Raw genomic sequence first — 26,693 nt, forward strand, 5'->3', positions numbered from 1 at the left:
AAAGAGAGAGAGAGAGAGAGAGAGAGAGAGGGGGGGGGTAAAAAGAGAGAGAGAGAGAGGGGTAGAGAGAGGTAAAGTAAGAGAGAGAGAGAGAGAGAGGCGAGAGAGAGAGAGAGAGAGAGGGGGGGTAAAAAGAGAGAGAGAGAGAGAGAGAGACACTCTCTGGGGAGGCCTACTACAGTATCATGTATGGTCCGGTCGTTGTTGGAAATCAAATTAAACCCATAATCCAATAAACTGCCATTTCTGTTGCCAATGATCCCAGTTGACCTCATTTCAAACCCATGACAAGTTCCAATCAATATGATTTAGTGGTTGAGGACACAAATAACTCAGCTGGAAGAGAGGAAAAATATGGAGTTGCAGGATCCCACAAACACACACACACACACATGCACGCGCACGCACACACACACACAGGATCCCTTTACTCCTCCTGTATTGGGCGTCTGTAATTGCCTTTTATAAATGCCTTTTAGTTTGTAGCTGTCTTCCATTGATTTTCGGTCAGGTGGTGACACAGTACAGAGTGAAAGGGAGAAAAGAGAGAGGAAGAGAGAGGAGAGAGGTGTCAATAGAAGCCCCATGAGGCATATCCCACTGGCTAATACATCAGATCAACGGCCAAATCTGATTGATGATTGATTCATCTGTCAATAATTCAATGTGAAATAAACCAATGCTTCAATGCCTATTGTTCATTTATGGTTGATATATATAGCCACACACAGTTGAAAGAATTTCTATCACACACTATAAAGTTTACCAATATTATTCTGATCCATAAAGGAAATCTAAAAAACAACAAAAACCATTAAGCAAAATTCAGAAGAAAAATCAGAGAAAATTCTTTAATATTGACCAGAAACTCTTTCACTATTCCTCAGAAGTCCCAAAAATAGAATCTTCTCAATAAAACCTTTAAGGAAATGTAAGCGTTGGAACCTGAAACAGCCAACCTTGTCACTTCCATTCAAATTAAATCCAGCCAAATTGCTTTCTATTCAAGGCATGTTGCCCAGGCTATGCTGATTTAACATACTACAGACAGACAGTACTAAGTGATTGAAGTTCATTTTAATTTCAATGAAATAGACAAGCTTGCCAAGCACTAGCCTAGCCTAGCATCTTAGTGCTCCAACTGGAATTGGCTATAAGGGATGTAGTTTACAGGCAGAGAGGACAGTCATGGCTACATGTACGCATTCAAACACACACACACACACACACACACACACACACACACACACACACACACACACACACACACACACACACGCACACACACACACACACACACGCACACACACACACACGCACGCACAAACGTTCACGCTAATGATTAGGATCAAGGAAGGCGCAATCTTAAATTAACAATGGCTAGCCCAAGATTAGCCCTTGTCTACGTGAGTGTTTGCATGCGTGAGTGTGTGTGTGCGTGCATGAGTGTGTGCGTGCGTGAGTGCGTGAGGGTGTCTACGTGTGTGTGTATCTCCTGGCCAAGCCATACATAGCCGAGTGTGAAACTCCCCATGCAGTTTATTTGACCATCAGACAGTACAGTGGACAGGCAAGCCTCCTGTCCTCTCCTTTACAGCTCAGAGTACTAATGTGCAAATCAAAGGCTTGTGTCATGTCTGAACGCAGAGACAGTCTCCTCTAGAGGGGAGAATCAGAATGAACGTCATGTTCATTTCATGCCATTTCATGTCCTCTCTCATGTTAAAGAGAGCAATGTGTGACTGTGCTCTCTTATCTGAACCTTAGAACTCAAATATCTTCTAATTCCCCTCTTCCACGTTCTGCCTAATATAAATACATACATATACATATATATTGTAATGTAAGGAGTTTGAACTGGATGAGTGGCTGACTAATGTCTCTACATCACAGCTGCAGTGGATATGTGACCTGTGAAGCCTAAACCTGCCAACATGCCAATGGTAAATGAGTTGAATCAACTATCCTTCCAGTCTATGGACTTTAAACATACATCCACACACAGCCATCCCATTACGACTATACTGCGGAGTGCATCCAAGTAGGAAGAGGCCACGGTCACTCAGGTGTGCTGTCACCGTGACAACATGTACCCCTCAGACAATGGGGCAGACACACACACACACACGTACAAACGCATGCACACACATCCCCGAAAAGAAAGGCCTTTAGAAATGATAATGTAGTAGACTACAAGTCACAAGAGACTAAAGATTATATCATTATGATTAGATGGCTTTGAACAGAATCATGGTGCAGGCATGAATGCCAAGTAGACAGCCAGCACACTGAGGTCTTCATCATGTCACGTAATGTCATATTGTGGAATGGAATGTATTGCAATGCCTGGGAGACAGGACACCTTTTACCAAAGGGTTTCAATACAGTAAACTATTGTCTGAGTGTTCATTGTCTGACTTGACCTTTTAATAGATGGCCAACCACGATACCCAGCAGGGTTCTTCATCTCAACCTTACAACCTTGTGTGTAGCCAGGTTGACAAAATAAAACCAATCTGTCCCACTGTACATGTTCCTGATTTAGCAATTGATACAGTGCTTTCTTCTAGAACAGCCAGTGAAATTTGAACAAAAGATTGTTCAGGCTGTCTTTGTCTCTGTGGATTGCTGACCTATTGTCCAGTTCCAACGACAGAGCTTCTGTACAGGATCACGTCCGTTTAAAATCACACACACACACACACACACACACACACACACACACACACACACACACACACACACGGACGCACACGCACGCACACGCACGCACGCACATCTTTCTGTAGAAGTCAAGTCCATTTAAAATCGTCTTTGTCCTCCCAGTCTGCCTTTCAGCCTGGCGCCATGCTCCATTAATCACACAAGACAGTCAGACAGAGCAATGGTACAGACATCCACACACACACACACACACACACACACACACACACACACACACACACACACACACACACACACACACACACACACACACACACACACACACACACACACACACACACACACACACACACACACTGATGGGGAACAAGGCTAATCTCACTTTCTAGGAGGTAATAAGCTAACAGCAGGTCTACATTGTGTGAACAGTCCACCTTTAACGCTGATCATGTCATTTACAAAACTTATCGTCTTACCGACAGAGAATTAGATGTGCCCTTGTTTTTATTTTCTCTTTTTGTTCTCAGATAAAAGGACACCGAAAGAGTTCACCAAGAAGTACACAAGTTACAGACGATAATACACAGTGTCATATACACTGTATATTCCTCTATATACTGTATGGTTCTGAACACAAACTCTTGCCCAGCACTATGAAGCAGTCTTAGTGGAATCACATTCAGCAGTGAGCAACCTTATTCCAGCATTGGATGGCCACAGATACTCCTAGTCTGTTGACTAGGCTGAGAAAGGCTGAGCTGAGCAGCTTATAGCTCTGCGGGTGTGATACACTGCCAGGGAGAGAGAAAGAGAAAGAGCGAGAGAGAAAAAGAGCGAGAAAGAGAGGGAGGGAGAGAGAGAGAGAGACAGCGAGAGAGAGAGAGAGAGAGAGAGAGAGAGAGAGAGAGGGGAAGAGAGAGAGAGAGAGAGAGAGAGAGGAGAGAGAAAGAGAGAGAGAGGTAAAGAGGGAGAGAGAGAGAGAGAGATAGAGGGAGGGAGAGAGAGAGACAGCGAGAGAGAGAGAGAGAGAGAGAGAGGTAAAGTGGGAGAGAGAGAGAGAGAGGTATAGAGGGAGAGAGAGAGAGGGAGAGAGGGGGAGAGGGGAAGGGAAAAGTTTAATTCAGAACGACTTACATTTACAGGGTGTGTAGGGAAAGCAGTGGCAGCATTACACATGAAAATTGATTTGAAATGCTAGATTTAACCTTAAATGGTTTTACTATGCGGTTGTTATCAAGCCTTTACAATGGTACGAGAGGGTCAACTCACTGCGCCTTTATCCAGCCCAGGAAATACAATTTTATGGGCAGAATCACAACTGAATGGATGAACACCTACTGAACAGTATTTAGCTTGTGTTCACTATTTCCCTATTCTTCAGCTCACACTGCAAAACTGGAAAATAGTCCTCCCTCTTGATAACTCGCACACAGATTTGGAGTAGTGGAGTTGGCTCCCAATCTACCATTGACCGTATTAGTTGCAGTACCTGTGATGCTCCAATATAAAGACACTTTCATGGACAGTGACAGCTGATGGGATGTATGGCTTGTAATCAAAATGTGAGAAATACCCTTTGAAAAATTACAGCATATGAAATAGGTTCCTTTGGACTCAAAAGTTTTATTTGGCACCAGATGAAGTTTGCTTGGAGTAAAATTGGACCTCCCTCTCTCTCTTTCCCCTCTATTCCCTTTATGTTCTATTTCTCTTTTATTTTTTCTTTCTTTCTTTCTTTCTTTCTTTCTTTCTTTCTTTCTCCCTCCTCCGTATTTTTCCCTCCCTCTTCCTGCATCTCCATCTCTCTGCTTATCCTGCTATTGTGACAGCAGCGTGCAGTCCATCCATACACTTTGAATTATACTTAACTCTACCCAGCTAATGAATATACTGTAGTGCACCCACATTGGATTGTTGTAACCTTAGTTCTGCTTGTGTCACATTTCCTCCTGTAACTAGATTGTATTAACTGTGGTTCTCCCCCTGACTGAGAGCTGCTCCTTTTAGTCCATCCATTGAGAGTTTATACTAAGGACTGAGAAGAGCAAGCTATTTAAACTGCGGATTATGGAACCAATTTCAGCACTCCCCCTCCCCCAGTAAACCAGTCACTCACGTCTTCTATCATCAGAGAACGGGAGCCTTTTCTCTCTCGCATTGGTCTAACGCTTCTCTACACAGACGAAAACAAATATTAACAAGGGTTGAGTTGTGGAAAGCAGTCATGCAGACTTGTTAATGGCGTTAGGACATCAGCAGACTTTGGGGATGACTTGACGAATGACTATGAGTTGTAGTTCCCTAAAGGGAAAGACCACGAGCTCGTCTTAGCCTGCTTCATGTATAACACAATGAATATGGAACAGCATTCATTAAACACATTAGAATAGGACTAAAAACATTAGAGAACATTAATGTAGAGCCATAAGAACAGCACCAAAGAATATCTGAAACGTTCCATAATAATCAGCTATGATAGTTTATGTCTGACATATGGAGATATGTTTTGAGTTAACCGTAGCAAGAGCAGTGGGGGGTCAAGTGGAAGGGATGGCATGTTGAGAGATTGACGCTTTCACTGGGAGTCAAGTCGAAGGGAGGGCATGTTGAGAGATTGACGCTTTCACTGGGAGTCAAGTCGAAGGGAGGGCATGTTGAGAGATTGACGCTTTCACTGGGGGTCAAGTCGAAGGGAGGGCATGTTGAGAGATTGACGCTTTCACTGGGGGTCAAGTGGAAGGGAGGGCATGTTGAGAGATTGACGCTTTCACTGGGGGTCAAGTCGAAGGGAGGGCATGTTGAGAGATTGACGCTTTCACTGGGGGTCAAGTGGAAGGGAGGGCATGTTGAGAGATTGACGCTTTCACTGGGGGTCAAGTCGAAGGGAGGGCATGTTGAGAGATTGACGCTTTCACTGGGGGTCAAGTCGAAGGGAGGGCATGTTGAGAGATTGACGCTTTCACTGGGAGTCAAGTCGAAGGGAGGGCATGTTGAGAGATTGACGCTTTCACTGGGGGTCAAGTGGAAGGGATGGCATGTTGAGAGATTGACGCTTTCACTGGGGGTCAAGTCGAAGGGAGGGCATGTTGAGAGATTGACGCTTTCACTGGGGGTCAAGTCGAAGGGAGGGCATGTTGAGAGATTGACGCTTTCACTGGGGGTCAAGTCGAAGGGATGGCATGTTGAGAGATTGACGCTTTCACTGGGAGTCAAGTCGAAGGGATGGCATGTTGAGAGATTGACGCTTTCACTGGGGGTCAAGTCGAAGGGATGGCATGTTGAGAGATTGACGCTTTCACTGGGGGTCAAGTGGAAGGGATGGCATGTTGAGAGATTGACGCTTTCACTGGGGGTCAAGTCGAAGGGATGGCATGTTGAGAGATTGACGCTTTCACTGGGGGTCAAGTCGAAGGGAGGGCATGTTGAGAGATTGACGCTTTCACTGGGAGTCAAGTCGAAGGGATGGCATGTTGAGAGATTGACGCTTTCACTGGGGGTCAAGTCGAAGGGATGGCATGTTGAGAGATTGACGCTTTCACTGGGGGTCAAGTCGAAGGGATGGCATGTTGAGAGATTGACGCTTTCACTGGGGGTCAAGTCGAAGGGAGGGCATGTTGAGAGATTGACGCTTTCACTGGATTTCTTTTGCTGTTACATTTCAGCCCTGTCACACACATGCAAGTATACGCACACACCCACGCATGTACGCACACACGAACACAATGAAATGAGCTCAATATCTGCCCATCAATATCTGGACATTCACCATGGAACGGGCAGACACAGAGACACATGCACATGTACACACAACCACACGCTTCTCTCTCCCATTTGCCCCCTCCTGTTTTATCTTAAACAGAGATTAACAGATGCCTTTATTCTGCCTATTAGAAATACGAAGCAGCAAACACATTAAATCAATTCTGGAGCAGTTTGGGAATAGCTTTATTCATTCTGGAGCAGTTTGGGAATAGCTTTATTCATTCTGGAGCAGTTTGGGAATAGCTTTATTCATTCTGGAGCAGTTTGGGAATAGCTTTATTAATTCTGGAGCAGTTTGGGAATAGCTTTATTAATTCTGGAGCAGTTTGGGAATAGCTTTATTCATTCTGGAGCAGTTTGGGAATAGCTTTATTAATTCTGGAGCAGTTTGGGAATAGCTTTATTCATTCTGGAGCAGTTTGGGAATAGCTTTATTCATTCTGGAGCAGTTTGGGAATAGCTTTATTCATTCTGGAGCAGTTTGGGAATAGCTTTATTAATTCTGGAGCAGTTTGGGAATAGCTTTATTAATTCTGGAGCAGTTTGGGAATAGCTTTATTAATTCTGGAGCAGTTTGGGAATAGCTTTATTAATTCTGGAGCAGTTTGGGAATAGCTTTATTAATTCTGGAGCAGTTTGGGAATAGCTTTATTCATTCTGGAGCAGTTTGGGAATAGCTTTATTCATTCTGGAGCAGTTTGGGAATAGCTTTATTCATTCTGGAGCAGTTTGGGAATAGCTTTATTCATTCTGGAGCAGTTTGGGAATAGCTTTATTCATTCTGGAGCAGTTTGGGAATAGCTTTATTCATTATGTAGCAGTTTGGGAATAGCTTTATTCATTCTGGAGCAGTTTGGGAATAGCTTTATTCATTCTGGAGCAGTTTGGGAATATCTTTATTAATTCTGGCGCAGTTTGGGAATAGCTCTATAGCCTGAGCCATTAACTTGACACTTTCAGCCAAAGAGTTCTTAGCATTTTTATCTGAGTCTAAGATAGAAAGTGGTTTATAGGGGGAATGTGGAGAAAGTATGTATTTTCTTTTGGCAGAAACTCACCATTCTGTATATTTTGAGAGTAGTTTTAGAGGCAAAAAGTGGCCCAATTTCTGGGACGCTGTTTTCCAATATGCTCAGCATGCCAGAAAAGAAAATGGTTTCTGCTTGACAGGCAGGTTTCTGCTTGCCTGTCCATCACTCCACATAAGACTCAAAGCTGCACCATACCATATCCTCACACACACTTTTACACATACACTGATATGAGAGGGAGATCTTGAGTACCTGTCAGTGGCCCTGTGAAGCAATCGTTTTTAGGGCTGCTAGTGTGTGTGTGTTCCTGTGAAGCATTAGCTATTAGGGACGCTAATGTTTTATGTAATGGCATGTCTGACAGATCCTCTGAGCTCCGGCTGAGCTGAGGAGAACACACACATATAGAGCCTATCCATCACAGCGACAGGATGAATCAGAGGTCCGAGACCTCACTGCCAGTTAGAGGGACTCCCATCAGAGGTCACTGATTTGAGAAATGCTCCGGCATATACAGAGAGAGGGGAGGGAGGGAGGGAGGAAGGCAGGAGAGAGAGAGAGCGATAGAGAGAGCGAGAGAGAGAAGATTCATTCAGCATGATTTAACCCTCTTAAAGTATAACAGTATTTCATTTCAGATGCATGTAGGGAAACAAATATCTTGTATGTTTCCTTCCAACATCTTGCAGGTTTGTTTGGCAGGTTTTGTCAGATGATGTCAGAGGATGTGACATCACATGGTGATGTCATCATGAATATAGAGCTGATAGTGGTATTGAGTTTTGTTCTCTCCCCAAACTTATTAAATCATTATGCATGTTTTCTCTGCGTGATTGGACAATACAATATGACTGGAATTATTTTCCACTGCTCACAAAGAACACATTTGTGGTCAACGTGAAAAGCTACACACACAAAGACCAGCAGCAAACAATAACCTAGACACCGCATCTAACTCTGAGAGAAGAGACTTTCATTACAGGTCCTGGGTCAGTGTAATAACAGAGGTTATGAATGTGATTCTCGGTGTCTCAGAGCCTCTCTGTTTATAGAATAGAGAGATGGAGGGAGAGATAGTGAGAAAGAGATGGAGATAGGGGAGAGAGAGAGAGAGAGAGAGAGAAGGGGAGAGTGAGAGAAAGAGTGAGAGAAAGAGTGAGAGAGTAACAGACAGACAGACAGACAGACAGACAGACAGACAGACAGACAGACAGACAGACAGACAGACAGACAGACAGACAGACAGACAGACAGACAGACAGACAGACAGACAGACAGACGAGAGAGAGAGAGAGAGAGAGAGAGAGAGAGAGAGAGGGGGAGGGAGGGAGGGAGAGAGGGAGAAAAAGAGTGAGGGAGAGACAAACAGACAGACACAGAGAGAGAGAGAGAGAGAGAGAGAGAGAGAGAGAGAGAGAGAGAGAGAGAGAGAGAGAGAGAGAGAGAGAGACACAGAGAGGGAGGGAGAAAGAGAAAGAGAGAGAGAGAGAGAGAGAGAGAGAGAGAGAGAGAGAGAGAGACACAGAGAGGGAGGGAGAAAGAGAAAGAGAGAGAGAGAGAGAGAGAGAGAGAGAGAGAGAGAGAGAGAGACACAGAGAGGGAGGGAGAAAGAGAAAGAGAGAGAGAGAGAGAGTGAGAGAGAGAGAGAGAGAGAGAGAGAGAGAGAGAGTAAGGGTAAATGAGAAAGAGTGATAAGAAAAGGAACAGAAGACATCTCCTCCATCTCTATTCCATAATAGAGAGGTGGTCTGATGACACACTAAAAGATCAGTTTTATCTCAGGCACAGATGAGTGACAGGTGTCAGCTCAAGCCCTCCTCCCCAGAACACCTCACAGATATTCTCTTTTTTCCCTCCTCTCCTCGACGGCTGGATGCCGATAGGGGACGAAGATATAATTGTAATTCTGAAAATCAATAGTACTGAAATCTCCTGGACTGAAAAGGCTCAGTGAAGTAATGTAGTGCTGTCATTCTCAGTGTGTTTGAGTGATAAGGTCCCTGATTTGTATCATTTCCTAGGGTCAATCAATATGCGTGCGGCTCATTCTCTCTTTCATGGTCCTGCAGCTTGAGTGCTCACTCTTCAATTCTCCAATTAAAGAAGAAGATAATGACATAAAAAGTATGTCCCCGGTATTACTATCAGCAGTGGCCTGTGGGTAAAATCACTGTTGAAGGCAAGCCAGGAAAAAAGCCATATTACAACCTATGTTGTGATAATTGCGTTGTTTGCTCTATAACCTGTTCGTTCATACACCACCGTGATATACAATAAGGCAGAGACAACAAAAAGACATCAGTCACACAGTGGCAGAATAAACTCAACAACACACACCTTTGTTTCATCACAAAATCGCAGAGCAACATCTGTCCGGGTGAAGCCCACGAAGCAAATATTGCATGTAACAAACAGTTAAATGACCTACAACATGGTCAAGCAAGTTAATGTTTGCGACAGTTTACTAAACAAATACTGATTTACAAGCACAGAGTTACCGCAAGACATCACAAAGACAACATGAGCACTGTTTCTGCTATTCCAGCACCATTTACACTAAAACATTTAAACATCATCATATCAACAAGGCTATACGCTTAGTTTGACACACAAAAAAACTAACTTAAAGATACCAAAACAATTTAGTCCAATCAACGTTACTAAATATCATGTGGCTGTCCATGATAGTGATTTCTGTGTGTGTGTGTGTGCGTGTGTGTGCGTGCGTGCGTGCGTGCGTGTGTGCGTGTGTGTGTGTGTGTGTGTGTGTGTGTGTGTGTGTGTGTGTGTGTGTGTGTGTGTGTGTGTGCGACAGTAGAATAAACATGTTATTGATACCCTACTTGTAGACTAGATGCTACGCCAATGCTATCCTCTTCTTTTTCATGTTGGCAAAACGTTCCATGACTGTCATACAGTGTTATACGCTTTTAGTTTTTGATGTCCTAGACTAGGCTACCTGGCTAAAATGCTTTCTAGCCTAACTTCCTTGCATGGGAAATAATGACCAAGCTAAGTTAGCTAGCTAGTTAACTTGAGCCTACTCTATCAAGGGCTACCCTACATACTGAACTTCAATCGTCTCAGGCCAGTGGTACAATATATTCATTTATGGTTAGATCAGAATCACCGTTATAATCATTGGCCTGGATGGAGAATTAAGTCAAAAAGTCCAAATCCCTATCTCAGCGGTTCACATACTAGGGGTCGCGACCCCATGTGTGGTCGACTGATATGAAAAATGGGGTCACGGGAGAAATTCCAAAATCCCCCCAAAATTAAAAAAATATATTATCTTTGTGTCTCAAAATCATTGTAATGTGGTTAACCTTAAAAATTGAAATGATTGAAATCTAAAAGATAAAATTCAACCAGAGTGTGTTTAGATCATGGGGAAAGGCAGCACTTAACCTCTGAACTTGAATCATTCTGATTCAAGTGCAACAGTCAAATGAGGCCTTTCGAGCTGTCATGTGACAGAATTCTGCAGACAACACTAGTCTCAACCGCAACAGTGAAGAGGCCACTCCGGGATGCTGGCCTTCTAGGCAGAGTTGCAAAGAAGAAGCAGTATCTCTGTCCAGTGTCTGTGTTCTTTTGCCCATCTTAATCTTCTATTTTTATTGGCCAGTCTGAGATATGGCTTTTTCTTTGCAACTCTGCCTAGAAGGCCAGCATCCCGGAGTCGCCTCTTCACTGTTGACGTTGAGACTGGTGTTTTGCGGGTACTATTTAATGAAGCTGCCAGTTGAGGACTTGTGACGCGTCTCTTTCTCAAACTAGACACTCTAATGTACTTGTCCTCTTGCTCAGTTGTGCACCGGGGCCTCCCACTCCTCTTTATATTCTAGTTAAAGACAGTTTGCGCTGTTCTGTGAAGGGAGTAGTACACAGCGTTGTACGAGATCTTCAGTTTCTTGGCAATTTCTCACATGGAATAGCCTTAATTTCTCAGAACAAGAACAGACTGACGTGTTTCAGAAGAAAGTTGTTTGTTTCTGCCCATTTTGAGCCTGTAATCGAACCCACAAATACCAATGCTCCAGATACTCAACTAGTCTAACGAAGGTCCGTTTTATTGCTTCTTTAATCAGGACAGCCGTTTTCAGCTGTGCTAACATAATTGCAAAAGGGTTTTCTAATGATCAATTAACCTTTTAAAATGATAAACTTGGATTAGCTAACACAACGTGCCATTGGAACACAGGAGTGATGGTTGCTGATAATGGGCCTCTGTACGCCTATATAGATATTCCATAAAAAATCTGCTGTTTCCAGCTGCAATAGTCATTTACAACATTAACAATGTCTACACTGTATTTCTAATCAATTTGATGTTATTTTAATGGACAAAAAATGAGCTTTTCTTTCAAAAATAAGGACATTTCGAAGTAACCCCTTTCGAACGGTAGTGTATATATGAGATGAGTAATGCAAGATATGTAAACATTATTAAAGTGGCATTATTAAAGTGACTAGTGATCCATTTATTAAAGTGGCCCCGTTCATTAAAGTGGATGCAGCCATTAGCCGTGGCATATTGGCCATTTTACCACAAACCCCAGACGTGCCTTATTGCTTTGATAAACTGGGTACCAATGTAATTAGATCAGTAAAAAGTATATCTGTTTTTCATACGGCTTTCAGCCAATCAGCATTCAGGACTCTAACTACCCAGTTTATAATGATTGGTAAGTCATTTTAAGATAAGCAGTACATACGTGTATGGAGTAAATGTAATTAAATGATCATTATAAAAATAAAATAAAAACGTTTCATAGAGTCGATCTAATCAATTTGTCCCAACTCAAACTCATTGAATCACCTCTTGACCCAAGAGCATTCTTGGAACAGCTCATAATTGATAAGCTAATCAATAACAGCACTGAGTTATAATACAAGGTTAGCAGACACTTTCTGACTGGGGTACATGTCTTACCAGCAGATAAAAACCCAACCAAAGCTTAAAGGAATATTTCAGGTTAAAGTGATAGTTCATAAATTGTTCATTAATTTCGGCATTTGGTGGTAGTGGCTAGGTAAACAAATCCAACCTGTGGATTGCATTCTGTTCTTGTCATATACAATGTTTACAGGGTCAGGAAACAAGTATATCATTGTGTAATTTTTGTGAACCAGCACTTTAATAACAGCAGTCATCTTATTTCAATTTGTTGTAACACGTACAGACTTTACTGCTCATTACTCTAGTCTAAAACATGAAGCTACAACTCCCCCCATTAGATCCGCTTCCAGTCTGCTGTATTAATATGTTGCTTGCTTGCCTGGAGTGACAGCAAAAACACTAACAGTCAGAATGTTGAAACCAACACAAGCTGACACATAAATATGGGTGTCAACAACAACAAAATGGATGCTCACAAACAGTACAATAATTGAAGCAATAAGACAATCAAATAACACGCTGTCCCGCTCTCTCCTTGTCACGCCCTGATCTGTTTCACCTGTCCTTGTGCTTGTCTCCACCCCCTCCAGGTGTTGCCCTTCTTCCCCACTTATCCCCTGGGTATTTATACCTGTGTTTTCTGTCTGTCTGTGCCAGTTGGTCTTGTTTGTCAAGCTTACCAGCGTTTGACCTGTCAGCGCCTGTCTTTTCCCAGGCTCTCTTTTTCGCGTCCTCCTGGTTTTTGACCCTTGCCTGTGCTGACCCTGTACCCACCCGCCTGACCACTCTGCTTGTCCCTGAGCCTGCCTGCTGTCCTATACCTTTGCTCCAACTCTGGATTACTGAACTCTGCCTGTCCCTGAGCCTGCCTGCCATCCTGAACCTTTGCTCCAACTCTGGATTACTGAACTCTGCCTGTCCCTGAGCCTGCCTGCCATCCTGAACCTTTGCTCCACCTCTGGATTACTGAACTCTGCCTGTCCCTGAGCCTGCCTGCTGTCCTATACCTTTGCTCCAACTCTGGATTATTGACCCCTGCCTGCCTTGACCTGTCGTTTGCCTGTCCCTGTTGTTACAATAAACATTGTTACAAATTTGGTCAAATCATCTTCAACATGCAGTAGTTCTATTCGAGGTGTCATGTAGAAACAGCTAGCGCTGAAAATACCCCACCAGATCTAATGGTACATTCAGTCCCTATGAGGGAATTATGACACATCTCAAGTTAATTCCACGATTCTACCTATTCCTGATTCTGATGTGAAAATGGTCCCCATAATATATTCACAAATAGAGAAAGAGGGAGAGACAGAGAAAGAGAGTGAGAAAGTAATCTGAAGGAGAGGAGGCAACCTGAAAAACTTTAACACAAGGTGCTGTGCTGCCGACAGACAGTTGCTTGGACGTGTGTTCATCCCTCATGGATTTGTTCTTACAGCTCTTCCAAACGGAGCCTGATTAAACCAGCCTGAACACTGCTCTCACCATGGACACATTCAGTGTGGTTTAACCAGGCTATGGAAACGTGCCCCTGGAGCTTGAATGGAGCTAGTGCTCCTGCATGGCCAATGACTGTTACTTAAGGGGATGGAAAGATAACGGACGTCTCTGGTAATTCCCATCAACGGGCGTCGGGACACGGCCCTGTGGACAGATCCATCACCATGTCGTGTTGGATGGACGGAAACGTGCACCCCTCCTCCCCTTCCTCTTCTCTCCCCTCCCTTCCCCTCCTTCTAGACCCAGCCGAGCAGGATTGCTTCCCCCCTCTTCCCCTCCCTCCTCTACCCTTCCCCTCACCACCCCTCTCCCCTTCCCCCCTCCTCCCCTTCTCCTCCTATCTGATCCCTGCCACATAGACCCAGCCAAGCGAGAGTGTCTGATCGCTGCTCTGTTAAAGTGGTCAATCAAGCCCATCAGCAGACTCATGCAATCCATCACCACAGCCGTTAGGTACAAATCCCATCACTAGTCAACACCCATTCACTACAGCTATTCACTAAGGCAGGAACAAATCCCAGTCTACTGAATAGCTTTTTTTCCTGCCATGCATATGCTGGTGCTGGCATGTTACAACAACCCACCATGCCTAAGGAAGGATACTGGGAAACAGGACGGAGGCAAGACATTGACATATAAAATATCCATAAAGACAAAGGCTATTTCCAGTAAACCCATCTTGAAAATTCAATACAGGCAATGATAGCACTGTCGATCAAGATTTTTGAATGCCTCTCCCAACAACACAAATGTCCCTGTCAGCTTTCAAAATAGACATAACTCTTCAGAGCACTAAAGCAACTTCAAACTCGTCCTCAGAGTAACTCTGGCCATGTAAAGCAATTTTCCAGTGGGTCATCTCAGTAATTTCCTGCCTTCAGAAACAGTTTCCCAAGCAGCTCTACAGCTTTACAAAACAGTCCTGGGTTCAAAAACTTTCAAAAATCTTTCAAACACTTTGACCGTTTGCTCTAGCCAGCCTAGAATGCCAGATGGAAGGGGGTCTGCCATTTTAGAACGATTCTATTGGTCCATTTAGCATGGCAAACTCAATCAAGCACAGAGAAGGTATTTTAAATGATTTCAAATTGTATTTGAACCCAGGTAGGTCTACTACAAAGCTTGTCCTCCTATGAAGGGGCTGCAGATAGACTTCCTACAGTTCCCAGAGAGAGGATAGCAGAGTAGTGGAGCTATAAGTGGAGCAGATAGACTTCCTACAGTTCCCAGAGAGAGGATAGCAGAGTAGTGAAGCTATAAGTGGAGCAGATAGACTTCCCATAGTTCCCAGAGAGAGGATAGCAGAGTAGAGGACCTATAAGTGGAGCAGATAGACTTCCCATAGTTCCCAGAGAGAGGATAGCAGAGTAGTGGAGCTATAAGTGGAGCAGATAGACTTCCCATAGTTCCCAGAGAGAGGATAGCAGAGTAGAGGACCTATAAGTGGAGCAGATAGACTTCCCATAGTTCCCAGAGAGAGGATAGCAGAGTAGTGGAGCTATAAGTGGAGCAGATAGACTTCCTACAGTTCCCAGAGAGAGGATAGCAGAGTAGTGAAGCTATAAGTGGAGCAGACAGAGAAGAGAAACAGTTTCCCAAGCAGAGGATCAAACCTCAGGATCAAACCTCAGGTCAGGCCAGGCCTTAGTTACATTTCACAGATACATTCAGTGCCCTTCAGTGGTCAGCTCCAACTATGACCCCTGACCTCTGAAAGCGATTGAAAAACTGGAACAGTGCATGGTGGGGAAAGATGGAGGATGGGGATGATTAATCACATAAAACGCATGCGGACACGTACACGGATGCACGCAGACACCACACACACACACACACACACACACAGTGTCAGATCCCCAGTGCCTGCAGTCAGGGGTCAGGGTTGTTTGTGTTCTTTTGATGGTAGGGGAAGTCATCAATTAAATACTTTCCAATTAAAACACCATAAAAGATTGCAAACTGTGCCGTGAATAATTGCCAGCTTCCCAGCTTCTCCCTGTTGAATTTGAATAAACAAAACTGTAATGATCCATGCAGTCAAAAATGTACCAATGTCCACCAAGGACCACTATGGACCATTATCATTGACTTTCTGCCCCAAACCAAGGTCAAGTACACACACACACACACAAACACACACACACACACATATTACTGTCTTCCGTGCAGGGTTTTATTGGTCCAGGGAGACAGACTGAGTGTTGATAAAGGAGAAAGAAGCGTTGCCCCCAGGACACATCATAAGTGGACCACCAGGCGTGTCATCATAAGTGGACCACCAGGCGTGTCATCATAAGTGGACCACAAAAGCAGTTCAACAGAGGAGCACATCAGGGTCAGGTCACCTTGAATTGTCAGGAAGCCTAGTGGTTAAGAGCATTGGGCCATTAACCGAAAGGTCACTAGTTTGAATCCCTGAGCCGACTAGGTGAGAAATCTGCCAATGTGCCCTTGAGCAATGCACTTAACTCTAATTGCACCTGTAAGTTGCTCTGGATAAGAGCACCTGCTAAATGACATAAAACAACGTGTCAATAACAGAGGTGCACCACAGGGTCTTCTGAGACAACACACACAGGTGAGGTGGAGGGCTTCATTCCTGAGACACTTCCAGTCTCTGATTGAATGGTCAAAGGTCAACAGTACAGAACTGAAGCATGTTTAGAGAGCCTGCTGCTGAACAGGTTCAGTCAATATAGATAGATACCAAGTTAATTAAACCAAAAACTTTTTTTTCTCACATTTAAACCTAGATTTCAACCCAAGATCAACGGAATTCTATTCCATTTTAAGTAGAATTCACATTTCATTAAACCTTAATCAACAAATCTACCAAAATTAGATGTTGTATGAAGTGAACTATGTAAATAAGCATAAAATACCTGCTATATCACAGGGCCACGCAAAAATGACAATACACCATAATGCTGACACAATTATATGAATTAAACATAGATATATATATCGAAACATGAATCACTTCTAGAAAATATTCACAGCAATAACAGATTACATTTAAAGTGTTATTTCAAACAAAGATAATGTGATTGCAGTAGATCGTCAACAGTCATGGAGACAGTTCACAGTATTGTAATGCTGGTTGAGAGTTACCGGAGTTCCTCAGTTAAAGTTGACTGTTAATTCACATGAAACAGAGCTGCCCAGGGACCACTTGGCTGTGCTGTGAAGGGGCTGGGGGTTTAATAGAGGATTATAGTGCTGTGTGCTAAGAGACTGAACTCCCGGACATGCCCCTTTACGGCTCTGCTCTCGGCCTACAGTATGCGGACTTCTGTATGTGGATTTATGGACAACGGTAGTGCTACAGTTTAGGCAATAGGGTACCATTTGGGATGCAACCAATTCAACAAAATCGACAACCTCATACTCTTCCATACACAGTGTGCTCGGTATAGGATCTCAGCGTAGCATCCTCTCTCTCCTCTCCCACTGCTCAGAATGCTTGACATGGCTTGATGGTATATACAGATGTAGGATCTCAATTTGAGCAAAGTTTTCTACAGCAGGAAAATAATCTTGCTGCAAAAGGAAATGTGAATTACTATGTGGATTATAATGAATGGACATTATATAGGGGTTGATACTTTTTTCATGATGGAAAATCAGGTCTGGAAATTACAAACTTCAGATGCCTTTTTAAACCTCAAATACACTTCAAGTTTTACATTTCTTGCATTGCAGGAAAGTTGTTTTGCAACAAGGTGATCAAATTAAGATCCAAAATCTGTATTTGTCCCAATAAATGGAAAAGAAAATGGCTGACAAAAAATTGAATGCCATTTGTGTTCAATGAAAGGACAGCATCACAATTGGACTGATTTCTATTCTACACTGATGTAATGTACTATTGTCTAAGGAGGCTGAAATGTAAACAGTATTTCCCAATACACTGATCTTTGTGTGGCATTCCCAAAGAGTTTGGTCTGCTTGGTGTTTTCATTTTTGCCATGGCAAAAATATTGTGGTACCGGTAAGCCCCACTAACAATGGTGAGAGGCTGGCCAAACGTAGTGCACTATACAGGGAATAGAGTGCCATTTAGGATGCAAGCTGTCTGTATCTCTCCCACTGCGCCAACTGCTTGGCATAACAGGCCCTGTCTCCAGCCTGTTAAAAAAATGATGGTGTTGTAGTAATATGCCTGGCCTAAAGTAGTGCACTATTTAGGGAATAAGGTGCAATTCAGGACACACTTTGACTGTCTGTCTGTCCCTCAGGAACAGAGCCTCCTCATTGACCCCTTAGAGGAAGTGAGACTTGGCTGGGAAACATGCACGCACACACACACACACACACACACACACACACACACACACACACACACACACACACACACACACACACACACACACACACACACACACACACACACACACACACACACACACACACACACACACACACACACACTCACACACACACACTCACACACACACACACATCTGCCAGTCACAGACAGCTATGTGTTGCAGCAATAGGAGCCACCCTGCTACCAGTCATGGGGCCAGAGAACATGCTGTTCACACTGGCTGTCAGTCATCAGAGTATCAGCAGCAGTCACTCTGCTGGGAGCAAAACCGCCTTAAAAGAATGTCAGATCTGTATTGGAACAGGCTTGATCAGAAGTAAGATGCACAAAAATACATAGCAAACACACCTACACATGAACCCAATAAGGCACCCACAAGCAGAGACACACAAACATGGAAACACACGTCACACACAACTCCCAACTAAGCCGACAAAATAATACAATCCTTTTAAATCCTATGGATTAGAACAATTAAAATAATAAGGACAAATGTAATTAAATTCTGTATCCATAGTGACCATATTCATTTGTGAATGCCGCTCTCCCGGAGAGGCGCGCGCTGTATTATACCACTGAACACCTGCATAAACTGTTCTTCACAGCGAGCGCAGTGTTATCCAGGTCAAGGCGCGCGCCGCTCAGACAAGAGGCTTAGAGAGGAGACAAGAGCTTTTAACACGAAATAAAACCGTCAAAGTTCAACGGTAATCCCTTTAGGTATGGATAAACCCGACTGTCTGGAAAAGAATAATCTAGGTTTAGTGGAGCGCAGACAGGGAGAGAGCAGATATCCAGGTGTAGAATTCAACTCACAGTAACCAATTCGCAACTATAAGACAATACAATCAAAATAGTATAATCTCTTTACGGTCGACTGAAATAGGTCTACCTTTTTACGAAGCCAAAAGACAAATTGAATTGTTAAATGTAGGATATAAATTACAGAGACTCATTTCTAATCTCAAAACCTACAGCCAATATCATCATGTAAAAATGATTATAAAACGAATCAATTTTATTACATATAAAAAATAAATCCTACAATATTCCGTTGTATTGAATTGATCAAAATCAAAGCATTTCCACAAACGTAAAAGCAAGTAGGCCTATACCTGAATCGACAAACACCTTTAGGGCGGGGAATCGGTTGAAGACCGTCAAATGTGTTATTTCGTACTATTAGGCCTATGTAAATTCAGGTTTCATCTTCAAGCCCACATCTTTACTTGTTTGAATGAACAAAACAAACTTTTAAAACACATTTTCCATCCCACTGCAATTATGTGTTCAATTAGGACGCATTCTACCCGGCTGTGTTAAGGTGCGTAAAACAACCGTCTTCAATATCAGAACCATGAACCCTGTTCTGAATGAGAAAATCCACTTGATTACGCTTCTTCTCTTGTTTGATTGAATTTCACAGGTGGAATTCTGTGCGAGAGGAGGTCAAATAAAAAGGGAAGAAAATTTCAAAAGAACCCTTTACACTGGGAAATGTAATTTTGCCTATAAAATCTGTGATTTAACGTTTATAGTAAACAGGTCATGCATTATTCTATATGTTGCATCTGAGATGTTTGTGGTGTTCACATCCTACAAGATAGTCTAGCGGTATCCTTAAAAAAAACATAATCAAATGAGACAATTTGTAACGCAAACTTTTAGATTACAGTTAGATTAATTGAATTATGATTAATAAATGTTGCTAGAAATGTGAACTGTATAGGTTCTGAGAACTCTCAAATTATTATAATGCTGTGGAATGAATTAAAACCTCACTCTTAATCATTTTATAGGATATCTTCTTGTAAAACACTTTATAGGCCTATCTATATGCCTACATCTTAAGCATAGTCTAATGCGTCATGGAAGTTTTCAGACACATTTTGGATAATCTGGTAAGACAATACCCCACCGACAACTAACAATAATGACATGTTTTTCTGAATTTACATTTTAATTCGTTACGCAATTACATTTTATTCAATCAGGCCGATAGAAAACAACAAGTAAATTAATTAGCTTGATTAGAAGCATTTTAGTTTGATTAACGGTCGTTTTGCGTGAGGATTATTCAGATGAAATAATTCAAACCATGTGTCAATAGGACAGTTATAAGAGAATCCAGTTGAATATGTCTATTTCGTGAAATCTAAAATGTGTTGGAGAAAAATGTCCTGTTATAACTTGCATATTACGCTGCAGGTAAGTTCAAAGGAAATACCCTGAAGACCATCCATTTTGTGTATGTTTGCGGGTGTGTGTGTGTGTATGTGTCTTGCGAACTGTATATTACAAACCTTTTTACTTACATTCTCTTTTAACACCGGACAGTAAAGGCTGACACAGTGCTACCGTAGACCTGATATCAATACCCTCTTACTCTCATCTCGAAGGAATAAACACTTATTTTGAGTTGTGTAGAGAGAGAGAGAGTGAGTCCCCGTAAGAATAAGAGGCTGATTCATGTAGGTGCATGATGTGGTAGACTATCTGGGTTAGTGACAGGGAAAAGAAGGTTAGGTTACATACTTTGACGACACTAGGCTACTCTCCTCGAGGTCTCTGCAGAATTCACACTACAGCCCAACGCGCGCGCGCGTGTGTGTGTTTTGTTTTGTTACAAATGACAATATAGCCTACTTGGAAAGTGACCTTGTTTGAAATATTTAAGTGGCATTCTTTTTATATCAGATAGAGTGTGAGTCTTACTGTTACTTTGTAACAAAACGTTGGTGCTTGAGAAACCTGTTTTTCTTTCCACTCAATGGCCTAGCGTAACTTAAATGTTATCACACCCTTTGAGATCAGCAAGATTCAGCAGAGTTGTACGGATCACGCACGAAACACTCTCCTCCATGTTGTGTCTAATATAACTGCTAGGAGTGGGATAATTCTTGTTGTGGCGGACTGAAAGGAAAAACGGTTACTGCCAAAATCAAAAGGAGCAACTGAGAATTTGAAAGGTTGACGTGTAGCCTTCAGACGCACCTGCCGCTGGTTTTGGTTTATGGCGCCACCATGAGACGGTGTGTTGGAACTGCACCACAATCTTCTCCGTTTTCAGCTCGGGAAATTGTTTTAATTTGACACTTTAAATGTGTTATATCTTTGAGATATATGTGTTTTAAAAATTGGTCAGACAAAGATTAAATCATTATTAATTCAGTCTTATAACCACATACATTCATTTAGAAAATGTATTGGACTAATTAGTCCCATTAATTGGACACCATAACCCACAGTGATCAAATAGAAACGCATAAATGATATATAGTCTGTTTTAAAACCCACGCGCAGCCATGTCTCAGTCGTGATAATGTGGAATTAAAAAGTTGTATTTCCTACCAACACGCTGATACAGGACGACGGAATGTTTTTATGCAATGCTTATGCACTGGACATAACCCTGAAGTGAAGAGTTGGCATCAACAGCTCTGTCAGTGAGGTGCATTTCATAAGAATGCGTTTTTACACATGTAATTGTAGTACAATGTGTCATTGAAAGACTACAAAACACCGAGACAACAATGAAACGACAAAGTATTGACAAACACAAACAAAAGCACCACTCACCAAGTAAAACGCTGGCGTCAGGAGTAACACCGCACACCAACACGTCGCCTGCATTCTTCCTGGTCTCAAACTTCCACTAGTTTCCCTTCGCTGGCTCTTTGTCTGTGAAGACCATAAATCCACGCGGTAACCGCTTTTACACAACGGTCAAGACCCTCAACAGCCTAGGCAAAAATGAAATTATACACCCCATGACCACAGAACAAGCTTAGCCTACACTTGGAGACAGATATTGGACGAGAGGGGGAAACAAATAACGATTACATAGGAATTAATCCTGAGAGCAGGGTTGAAGCAATCTCATAGTTAACTGAAAGATGAAAATTCGATTCAAAGCAATCATAAATGATCAGTCCTTGATTTGATTGTCTTCCTGCCTGCCGTGCGCGTGAGGCTCGATGAGCAGTTCCTTACCGAAAAGGAGAACAGTTGAAAGTAGTCGGATAAATAACGGACGCTTTATAACCGAGCCTTTGGAAAACGCGCGCCTATTACACATCTGGGTTGAGAGAAACTCCGTCGCTCTGTCCACACAGAACATGAGAGAGAGAGAGAAGAGGAAGGGGGGGAGGAGAGGAGCGAGGGAAATATTAAACAACGGGGCGAGATCGGTCCGAGACGAAAGAATCACAGAGTGCAGTCTTTAAACAGTCACTAAAGCTCGACAGAAAAGCTTTTCATTTACTGACGTGCGGTGGAGTGGTTGATAGAGAGATAAACGAGCCGACATTCACAGAGAGCCACAGTGTGTATACAGCATGACTCCAGGACAAACACACTCACTAGGCTATAGCACCAGCTCCCTTCCTCACTGTCTAAGCCTAAGGACAGAGCAATATAAACCAGCACAGCTGGACAATGACATTGTTTTCTTATAGGCTATAGGCTATGTAAGGAATTTTGTCTAACCAAATGCTAATGTAAAAAAAAAGGGCCTATATTTAGTAAGAGTCTAAAACATTTAATTAAATTTAGTCTGAGAATGATTAGCCTACATTGACAGAAGTCCTAAATGTTCCCTTATTGAGGATGTTCCACCCTGGTTAGGGTTAAGCAGAACTCTTTGAACTCATTAAAGGTGAAAACGAGGGCAAAATAAGTAGCCTACTTGAGGGATTCTTAGAACATGGGGTCTTACTACAGTACCAGTCAAAAGTTTGGACACACCTACTCATTCAAGGGTTTTTCTTTATTTTTACTTTTTTCTATATTGTAGAATAATAGTGAAGACATCAACATTATGAAATAACACATATGGAATCATGTATTAACCCAAAAAGTGTTAAACAAATCAACATATATTTTATATTTGAGATTCTTCAATGTAGCCACCCTTTGCCTTGATGACAGCTTTGCACACTCTTGGCATTCTCTCAACCAGCTTCATGAGGTACTAGTCACCTGGAATGCAAGTCCATATTATGGCAAGAACAGCTCAAATAAGCAAAGAGAAATGACAGTCCATCATTACTTTAAGACATGAAGGTCAGTCAATCCGGAAAAAATAATGTTGACAGTTTCTTCAAGTGTTGCTGCAAAAACCGTCAAGCGCTATGATGACACTGGCTCTCATGAGGACCTCCACAGGAAAGGAAGACCCAAAGTTACATCTGCTGCAGAGGATAAGTACATTAGAGTTACCAGCCTCAGAAATGGCAGGAAAAATAAATGCTTCACAGAGTTCAAGTATCAGACACATCTCAACATCAACTGTTCAAAGGAGACTGCATGAATCAGGCCTTCATGGCCAAATTGCTGCAAAGAAACCACTACTAAAGGACACCGATAAGAAAAGACTTGCTTGGGCAAAGAAACATGAGCAATGGACATTAGACCAGTGGAAATCTGTCCTTTTATCTGATGAGTCCAAATTTGAGATTTTTGGTTCCAACCCTGTGTCTTTTTGAGACCCAGAGTAGGTGAACGAATGATCTCTGCCTGTGTGCTTCCCTACTATGAAGCATGGAGGAGGTGGTGTGATGGTGTGGGGGTGCTTTGCTGGTGACACTGTTGGTGATTTATTTAGAATTCAAGGCCTACTTAACCAGCATGGCTACCACAGCATTCTGTAGCGATACACCATCCCATCTGGTTTGCGCTTAGTGGGACTATCATTTGTTTTTCAACAGGACAATGACCCAACACACCTCCGGGTTGTGAAAGGGCTATTTTACCAAGAAGGAGAGTGATGGTGTGCTGCGTCAGATGACCTGGCCTCCACAATCACCCGACCTCAACCCAAATGAGATGTTTTGGGATGAGTTGGACTGCAGAGTGAAGGAAAGGCAGCCAACAAGTCCTCAGCATATGTGGGAACTCCTTCAGGACTGTTGGAAAAGTATTCCTGGTGAAGCTGGTTGAGAGAATGCCAAGAGTGTGTAATGCTGTCATCAAGGCAAAGAGTGGCTACATTGAAAAATCTCAAATATAAAATATATTTTGATTTGTTTAACAGTTTTTTGGTTACTACATGATTACATATTTGTTATTTCATAGTTTTGATGTCTTCACTATTATTCTACAATATAGAAAATAGTAAAAATAAAGAAAAACCCTTGAATAAGTAGGTGTGTCCAAACTTTTGACTGGTACTGTATGTGGAAGGTTCATCTTGCATACCACAGTTGCAAAGTTAATTCAAGGCTGTCTATGTGTGCATGCATGTGCACAAACAGTGCAGTGAAAAAGTATTTGCCCACTTTTTAATTTTCTCTACTTTTGCATATTTTTGATACTGAATATTTTCAATCTTCAACCAAAACCTAATATTAGATAAAGGGAATCTACATACTTATTTCATTTATTTCATAATCAAAGACAGCTAATGGCTCGTGTGTGAAAAAGTAACTACCCCCTTACAGTCAATAGCTGGTTGTGCCACCTTTAGCTGCTATGACTCCAACTTAACAATTCCTGGAGTTGTTGATCTGTCTCTCAAGTTGCTGCGGAGGAACTTTTGCCTACTCTTCCATGCAGAATTGCTGTAACCCAGCAACATTTGTGGGTTTTCAAGCTCGTTTCAAGTCCTGCCACAACATCTCAATTGGGATTAGGTCTGGACTTTGACTAGGCTATTTCAAAACTTCAAATGTGTTGCTTTTTAGCTATTTTCATGTAGACTTGATTGTGTGTTTTAGATCATTGTCTTGTTGCATGACCCAGCTGTGCTTCAGCTCACAGGTAGATGGCCTGACATTCTTTTTAAATCTCTCTATATATTTTTAATTTAACCTTTAACAAGGCAAGTCAGTTAAGAACAAATTCTTATTTACAATGACAGCCTACACCAGCCAATCCTGGACGACGCTGGAGCGCTGCCCTATGGGACTTCCAATCACAGCCAGTTGTGATACAGCCTGGATTTGAACCAGGGTCTCTGTAGTGACCCTTCTATCACTGAGATGCAGTGCCTTAGACCACTGCGCCATTTGGGAGCACTCGGGATTCTCCTGTAGAAGTCTCTGATACAGAGCAGAATTCATGGTTCCTTCTGTTAAGGCAAGTCGTCCAGGTCTAGAGGCTGCAAAACATCCCCAAACCATCACACTACCACCACCATGCTTGACCTTTGATATGAGGTTCTTACTGTGGAATGCAATGTTTGGTTTTCACCAGCCATAATAGGACGTAATGGGGCATCATTTTTGGGGGTTATTTGTAAACTCAGGTTCCCTTTATCTAATATTAGGTGTTGGTTGAAGATCTGATAACATTCAATATCAAAAATATGTAAAAAATTGAGAAAATCCGAAAGGGGAAAATACTTTTTCACAGCACTGTGTTGCTGTTATTGTGCAGTATCAAACTATACATAAACACACTGTCAGAGCACAAGGTTAAAGGACTATGCAGCACATGCTGAGTGCGTGTTTGTTGCAGGCGGTATAGACAGATAGCCCTCCTCTTCTTCCTTTCAAACGCTGTCCTAGAGGAAGAAGAAAAAACAGGAGAAGAGAGAGGAAAAGAAAAGACAGGGAGGGTAGTTCTGGTTGAAGAAATCTGCGGTTGTCTCGGTGCTACAACATTGCAGCGGTCTACTACTGTCACTATAACTCAGCCCTGGCCCTGATGGATTCCTGTTCTGAATGGCTCAGGTAGCCTTCACATGAGAGAAACAGAACGAGAGAGAGAGAGAGAGAGAGAGAGAGAGAGAGAGAGAGAGAGAGAGAGAGAGAGAGAGAGAAGAGGAGAGAGAGAGAGAGAGAGAGAGAGGAGAGAGAGAGAGAGCCTTCTCAACCACAGCACCAGCCCAGGGGGATAAATCACTAGAGGCCTGCCATGATGCTGAATCCCAGGCTGGGGCCTTCTGATACCCCTCAATGTGGAAGTGCAGGACAGGTACCCACAAACCAGAGCCCCTATCAAGAGTCCAAAGTGCTGATTTAGGATCAGTTTTGACCTTTTAGATCACAATGAATAACACTATACATGTGGCAGGTGGGACCTGATCCTAGATCAGCACTGTGCTCTAAAATGCTTGATATATACGGCCCCAGGTTTGGGGTTTCAATACCAGCGATTCATCAGGAAGTGAAGTGGAATTCAAAAATGGGAAATTGGCCAATGTTTTCTTGGAGGATAATATGCAGCATATGCTCCCGCTGTGATTTATTGAGACGCACAAATAGGCAACGCATAAGACCTTCGCCAGGTCCTTGGCAATGGTCGCTTTGTCATGTTTCAGAGGCTAAAACATTTTTTAAAGAGAATATTCTCCGGGCTCAAGGATTCTCAAGGTCACAGCAGCATTGCAGCATCCCTGTAGCATATTGAGGAGTTACAACTGAACTAGTATTTGTTGCAGCATCAGAGAGAGAGAGAGAAAATCCATTGAAATGACTTATGTTAACTAAACATTGAGCAGCAACCTTATATTCCTCCTCATCAAGCAACCCCCCCCCCCCCCCCCCTTTCTCTCTCG

General features: G+C 42.6%; 1 protein-coding gene across 2 annotated transcripts in view; it reads right to left on the bottom strand.

The window, feature by feature from the left end:
* Positions 1-22,365, bottom strand: part of LOC106588718 (neurexophilin-1) — a 41,669-nt gene extending 19,304 nt beyond the window's left edge. The window contains exon 1 of one of the 2 annotated variants that reach the window (XM_014177995.3): positions 21,773-22,365. In XM_014177995.3, coding sequence (XP_014033470.1) covers positions 21,773-21,826 — 54 coding nt within the window. In that variant the 5' untranslated portion in view covers positions 21,827-22,365. The remainder of the gene's footprint in view (positions 1-21,772) is intronic. The other variant, XM_045709723.2, reaches the window with a different exon arrangement.
* Positions 22,366-26,693: the final 4,328 nt, after the last annotated feature.

Source organism: Salmo salar, chromosome 27, assembly GCF_965601325.2.
Source record: "Salmo salar chromosome 27, fSalSal1, whole genome shotgun sequence".
Taxonomy (NCBI): domain Eukaryota; kingdom Metazoa; phylum Chordata; class Actinopteri; order Salmoniformes; family Salmonidae; genus Salmo; species Salmo salar.